This window comes from Macrotis lagotis, chromosome 2 (assembly GCF_037893015.1).
Source record: "Macrotis lagotis isolate mMagLag1 chromosome 2, bilby.v1.9.chrom.fasta, whole genome shotgun sequence".
Lineage (NCBI taxonomy): Eukaryota > Metazoa > Chordata > Mammalia > Peramelemorphia > Peramelidae > Macrotis > Macrotis lagotis.
In genome coordinates this window covers 139105103-139111460 of record NC_133659.1, presented here as the reverse complement: position 1 = coordinate 139111460, position 6358 = coordinate 139105103, and the positions used below count along the sequence as shown (strand labels likewise).

The following is a 6358-nucleotide window of genomic DNA, read 5'->3' as shown; positions in this document are numbered from 1 at the left end:
CAGATAAAAGTTATCCTGTTGGACTTAGATGGGGGATAATAGTTACATACACTGCTGAGCAGTGAATCTGAGACCTGGTTAAATGTTTATTTCTTTTTTCCCCCTGTAATCATTTTCCTTCTCTCCCATCCCCCTTGTGTTTTCTTTGAATCACCAATTTTATAATAAAAGGAACAAAGAGCTGTGGCCCAGTGTATTATTTCTTCAGCCAAGAGTACTTGCAGACAGGCCATACTGAAATTGAAAGAAATTATTATTATTATTAATAACCAATGATTTAGGGAAATACAGGATTCTCCCATTTTTCCAAAATCCTGATTTAAAAAGTTGTCTCAAAAGTCATTGGGGATAACTTTGAAGTAAGTGACAGAATCAAAATGCATTTGAATTGATTCAGTCTCTCATCAGAATTGATTGGTTCTTCCAATGAGCATAAAAACCATGAACTGCTGCCATGATTGTCTTTGGACTAAAAGAGAGATAAATAAAATGATCATCCTTTTATTAAAATGCTGATATTGTTAATAAAATTATTTAATTTAATTAAATTATATTTTTCAAATCTTTTAAAACAAAACAATATAAAAATATCATGGTCATAATAAGTGTCCAAAAGTAGAATGGATTGGATAGGTAATGAGTTAGCCCCTCACTGAAAGTTTTCATATGGTCACTGGAAGTCCAATTACCAAGTATGTAGTAAGAAAGGATTCAAGTCCCCTGGCATGATCTCTGAGGTTGTTTCTAACACTGAGATTCTATGTGAAAGAATAGGACAATGAAAGAGAAAGCTGGGGCAAAGAAAAAATAGCATTAAATGAGATTTAAAATACTTGGTAAAAGTATCCTTATTATTGGAGAGATTTAGAAATTGTATTATTAATTTAATGTTAAAAATGGATGGGGTCATTAGAAATCTCTATAGTTGGGAAGATGTAGAGATTATATTATCAGTTTAATGTTATAATGAATGGGATGATCTCTTCAGGTGTTCAATAATAGATGTTAGGAAACTCATTTTCTGATAATGATGTCCTATTCCCTGAGAAAGGATTTAAAACAAGTCAACAAATATCCACCACCACCACCTCTTCTACAAACCGTGTCACCCATTCCTCTTCCCCCACCTCAAAAAAAATGGACTGCGACTTGTCCTGGTAACATCACCAAAGTCATTTATTTGCAAAATTTTCAAGGAATAAATTTAAAGGAGCAGGGATGTTTCAGGAGATAAAGTCATCACATGTGGTGATTCAATAGAAATGAAATGTCTTACACCTAATACTTTGGAAGCACTAATTAGAGCAGATAAACTAGATGATGGACTTAAAACTGTGGTCAGGGATTATACAAAACTAATACAGATTTGGGTTTTGGACATTAGATTTTTTCAAAGTGGTTTTCAATTTTTGTGCAGTCATGGATTTGGGACTACATAGGGAACAAAACAAAGGTCCAGATAATCAACTATTGAAAGAAAGCAGCAGAAGCTTTAATAAAGGTAGACTCTGCAGATATGTTTTAAACAGGATTTCCTGAGGTATATAGGTCTTTATAACCAAGTATAGACAACTTGTGGGACAGATTCTTTATATACTCAGAGGATTTTAGAATGCTTTTTCTCTAAATGGGGTTCAGGACAGCTGATGGTCTCCATTCAAGTTTCTCCCTACTCTGTGACTGTAGAAGTGTTTTCAACTTTCAGTCTTCTCTTCTTAAAAAGATTATATGAAGGCAGTATATAAATTAACCCAGTCCCATTCTGAAAAACAGAGACTTGATTTACAATATTTTCTAAGGGCTTTATACTTAAAACAAAACTAAACAATGACTAAACAAGCAGATGCTTGAACACTGGTTCTGTTCAGTTTACAGCAGCCCAATCTGTTTTTCATTGGAGAAAATAAATCTCACTTGCCAGAGTTTGTTGAATCATTTAAAGGACAGTTACCTCCTAACCAGATATGAGCTGAAGGTATTTGCAGGAGCCTGGACCAAAGCTCTGGGACAGTTCAGAGTTGTCCATAAGCCATGCACAGCCAAACATCTCCTGGGAAGCATATGTCATATACACAAAACCATCTTCATCCTTGTAATCCCTGTATATTTCTGCCATGGTCACATTCATGCTTGCTAAACTCTTATTGTTCACCAGGAGGTAAAAGGCTTCAGTGGCTGTCAGAACCATGCGACTCCTAAGATAAGAAGGAAGGAAGAGGTAAGCCCACAAATAAAGAAGGTCTGAGAAGGAAGGGAACACGAATAATCATGGAAGGTGCATATCATCTCCATTTTACAGTTGAGGAAATTGAAGCAAGAAGATGTTAAGTGATTTGTGCATGTAGTACATGTGTCTGAGGATGGATTTGAACTTGCATCTTTGGACCCAAGCCCAGGATTCTTAACTAAGGTCCAAGATTAGTATTACTAAGTTCTGAGGACCACCCGAAACACCTTCTCATAAAATCATTTAGGGTTAGATGGGTCTTTAGAGATTATTTAGTTCATTTCCCTCATTTAATAGATAAAAAATCATTAAGAGCTAGAGAAGGCAGCCTGGTGTGGTGGACAGAGAGAAGACCACAGGGTTTTGAGGACCTTTCAAGTTCAAACTTCTATTGTGAGTTGAGAGACCTTGAGACAGGGAATTCATATTTAATCTACATTGTACAGTAGGGCTGATCTGCCTCCGGAGAGGAAGTTTCCTTTATAAGGAATTTCCTTTTATGGTATAATCTATGTTATCTGTATTTTTCTCTATTAACTAGAGAATGAACTTGAACATTTTAGCCAGAAAAATAGTGGATGTAAGGATAGAATCTAAACCCGTGATTTCATAGGTCTGGCTAAAAAAAAAAACCCAAACCAAAAACATTTATAGATTCTTTGGGATTTGTGGAGTGCTAGTCATGCTCTGGTTTGATTTTTCACCATAATAAAGTAAGTATTATTGTTGAGGCCACTAGGTGGAGAGAACATTGGGCTTGGCCAAGTTCAAACCCAGGCTCAGACACTTCCTGGCTGTGTGATCCTGGACAAGTTTGCTCTCTGCCTGCTTAAGTTTCTTCAAGTGTAAAATGTGTTTGATAATGGCACCTACCTCCAGGATTGTTGTAAGTATTAAATAATATTTATGGATTGCTTTAGCACATAGATGTCCTACCTCTGCCTCTTTTCTTGAGATTACCTAGGGGTCTTTCTGTACTGTTCTTTAAAAAATTTAAATTTTTTTCACATCATATTCATTTCCAAATATATTCTTCTCCCTTTCTTCCCTAGCATGTCATTCATCCTTTGTAATAAAGGAGAAAAAAAGCAAAAACAGTTTAACAAAATTAACATAGCAACCTGATCAGGACATTAATATGACAAAGTAGGTGTATCATCACATTCCTAGCCTCAAGCTTGGTCATTAACATTTCTAACAAGTTCTTTTGAAAAGTGGTTACACTTATGCTGAGTGAGATGAGCAGAACCAGAAAAATATTGTACAGTCTAACAGCAACACGGGGGTGATGATCAACCTTAATGGACTCGCTCATTCCATCAGTGCAACAATCAGGGACAATTTTGGGTTATCTGCAATGGAGAATACCATCTGTATCCAGAGAAAGAATTGTGGAATTTGAACAAAGACCAAAGACTATTACCTTTAATTTAAAAAAAAAACACATTATCTTATGTGAAAAAAAAAAAGAAAAGTGGTTACAACCACTAGCAGGTGAGTACTAAGAAGGCTGCCATGCTGAGGTTAAAATCCAGCTTCTGAATGTGTGACCCTGGGTAAGTTATATAACCTCTTACCACTTTAGTCAGGTTTCTAAAACTCTTAAGTTCCAGCACTCAGAATTACACTGGTAGAGAAAATTTATAACAAGTTCCCTACACCAATGAAATCACACTGACATTTTCTGTCCTTAGGTATGCTATTATCTGGGTAAAATATGCAAGGCCATTCTCTAGTTAATTGAAAAAAGAGTACAGATAATACAGACTACTCAAAAATGTTAAATAAACAAGCAATTCTTGCCGTGAACCTAAAAGTCTTCACTGGAACCAAAAAGTTTCAGTTCTGTCTGCCACCAACATTGCTGTCTGAGTCATTAAAGTAAGACAGCTATATTTTTAGTTTCTCCAATTGTCTCTGTCTAAATTCCAGTGGAGGTACTGAAAAGATTAAGCATATTCAAAGAAGGGGAGCTATTGGGCACCTGGATAAGCCCATAAGAGTCACCAATGTTATCTCAACCTATAACTTTAACTCTCCATTTAAAGCAAACATCTTCCCCCCCTATTAAACACTAGAGCACCATTTGGGAGAAGTCATTCTAGTTGGTGATTACAAATTCTAATTCTCATAGCATAGTAGGAAACTTGTGTAATGGATGCTATAAAAGAGACTAAGGCTGGTTAATTAAGAATTCTAAATGTCTTAGGGCTAAAATTTACACCATGCCTACTATGCCATCTTCTTTAAAAAATATCTCATTTGATCTTCACTATCCTGTGACCCATTTTACATTTGAGAAAACAGAGTCAAATAGAAGTTAAGGACCTTTCCCAGTCTCATCTACTCAGTATCTGAGTCTGGATTTAAATTCAGGGCTTCCTGACTTCAGGCCCAACACTATATCCAATGTACCCCGGCTGCCTTTAAAGTCCAATAGCTTCAAGTATGGAGTAAAGATACCAAAACCCATAATATTACTATTAGCTAGCATTTTTATAGCACTTTAAGATTTGCAAAGCATTTTACAAATATTATCTCATTTGAGCCTCCAACAACCTTTGTTTTAGTATCATCACCTCCATTTTACAAATGAGGAAACTGAGGTACAGAAAGGTGAAGTGATTTACCCAGGGTGACACAACTAGAAAGTGTCTGAGGCAGGATTGAACTTAAGTTTTCCTGACTCCAGGTCCAGGATTCTTATCTAGGTCAGAGGGCCAACAGACTAAGGAATAGTGATCATCCACCTAGGTGAGAAAAACAAGGCAGGTAAATGTTTCAGAGCTAATCAACAGTAGGTCAGCCCATGATTGGCCATTGTATTTCCTTGTCTGGGTGAGATAGGGAGATTTAGTGTCAAAAAAAAAAATCCTAATTGTTCACCCTCTACTTCTCAATTCATGGAGTAACTTCCTTCAGGTGATCAGAATTAAAAAGCACTTGTGACTTTAGGCTAACTCAAGTAGTTGCTTTAGGTTCTCCAGCAGGCGCTCTCCACAAGGTTAACTACAAGTTCACCGTTTCCTGGCCACCCTGAAGAGAAAGGGTGAATCACAGACAGACTCTCCCTCCCAGAGCCTGTCCGAGAGAGAGAGAGGAGAGAGAGAAGAGAGAGAGAAGAGAGAGAAGAGAAAGAGAGAGAGAGAGAGAGACTCGGGAGCGGTCCTCTGCCTGCCTCCTCCCACCCTCCCGCACGTCCAGGGCGGAGCTACCTACCTAATGATAGTAAGAAACTGAATCATGGTCAGCTCCTGGGGAACGAGGAATTTGGTTTTGTCCAGCGGGGGAAGGTATTTCTCCTTCTGATAACGTTCAACTATCACCTGTTAAAACGTTTAAGCATAAATTGAGCCGAGGCCAGCTGCTCCCCTCTGAGGGGAACTGAACAGGATCCCTTGCCTGGCAGCCTTAAGTTCAGGTGGGAGATGTTGGGACCGATCTGGGCTCAGGGCAGTACCCTCACCCCGCCCACCTTCTCCAGTAGGGACCTCCTTACCGGTATCTTGCTTGGGAACTTTGCTCGGATCCCAGCAACTTCCTCTTTTCGGGTTGCTGTAACGAAGAGTTAATTAAACAAATGAATGAGGTCTATTTTCATCCTTTCCCCTCGTCCCCCACCTCCCTCACCCTAGTTGTACCTAAGCTTTTCCGCTGTTTGAAAGGTCGAATGGATTGACTTTTCTGCTGAGCTTGCATTTTACTCAACAGGTCTCCTGTGAGGATTGATAATGCAAATTGCAAAACTCCCCCGTAACTAAGGGTAATTGCGATTTCTTTTTCTCCAGCTGCTTTCAAGCTGTCTGCAGAAGCCTAATGAAGTACCTTATATAGTACTGGGTGTGACATCATGCTTTCCCCCTCCCCTTTCCTCCCCCCACCCCTCACAACCCAAACCCACAGCCTGTTCAGGAGAGGTCAGTCTCACAGATGGAAATGGAAAAGTGGGTCTGTTTTGTTAGTCAGAAAAAGTCCAGAGTTACTTTACTTATTATCAAGAGAACATTTTTCCCTCTAAGGCTAAAGAAACGAAGGCCTCATTTTACCACTGTCTTTCTAGCCTATTCCATGAAATTCCTCAGAAGTGAAAATCCCTTATATTAAAAAGCTCTGGGTATTTCAATAACCATG

The 6358-nt window shown here is 38.3% G+C and overlaps 1 protein-coding gene across 1 annotated transcript; it reads right to left on the bottom strand.

Annotated features, from left to right (window-relative positions):
* Positions 1-1158: 1158 nt before the first annotated feature.
* Positions 1159-6015, bottom strand: MAP1LC3C (microtubule associated protein 1 light chain 3 gamma). Its single transcript, XM_074222903.1, has 4 exons — positions 5869-6015; positions 5727-5782; positions 5447-5553; positions 1159-2195 (listed from the first exon to the last, which is right to left on the bottom strand). The coding sequence occupies exons 1-4, from the start codon at positions 5924-5926 to the stop codon at positions 1955-1957; spliced, it is 462 nt and encodes a 153-aa protein (XP_074079004.1). The 5' UTR covers positions 5927-6015; the 3' UTR covers positions 1159-1954.
* Between the last annotated feature and the right edge of the window lie 343 nt (positions 6016-6358).

Bases quoted from the DNA above. Each gene is read 5' to 3' on its own strand.
- MAP1LC3C (XM_074222903.1), bottom strand. From the start codon at position 5,926: ATGCAAGCTCAGCAGAAAAGTCAATCCATTCGACCTTTCAAACAGCGG. The intron at 5,783-5,868 runs GTACAACTAGGG...TCTTCGTTACAG, and splicing joins CAAACAGCGGAAAAGCTTAG to CAACCCGAAAAGAGGAAGTT. The intron at 5,554-5,726 runs GTAAGGAGGTCC...ACGTTTTAACAG, and splicing joins AGTTCCCAAGCAAGATACCG to GTGATAGTTGAACGTTATCA.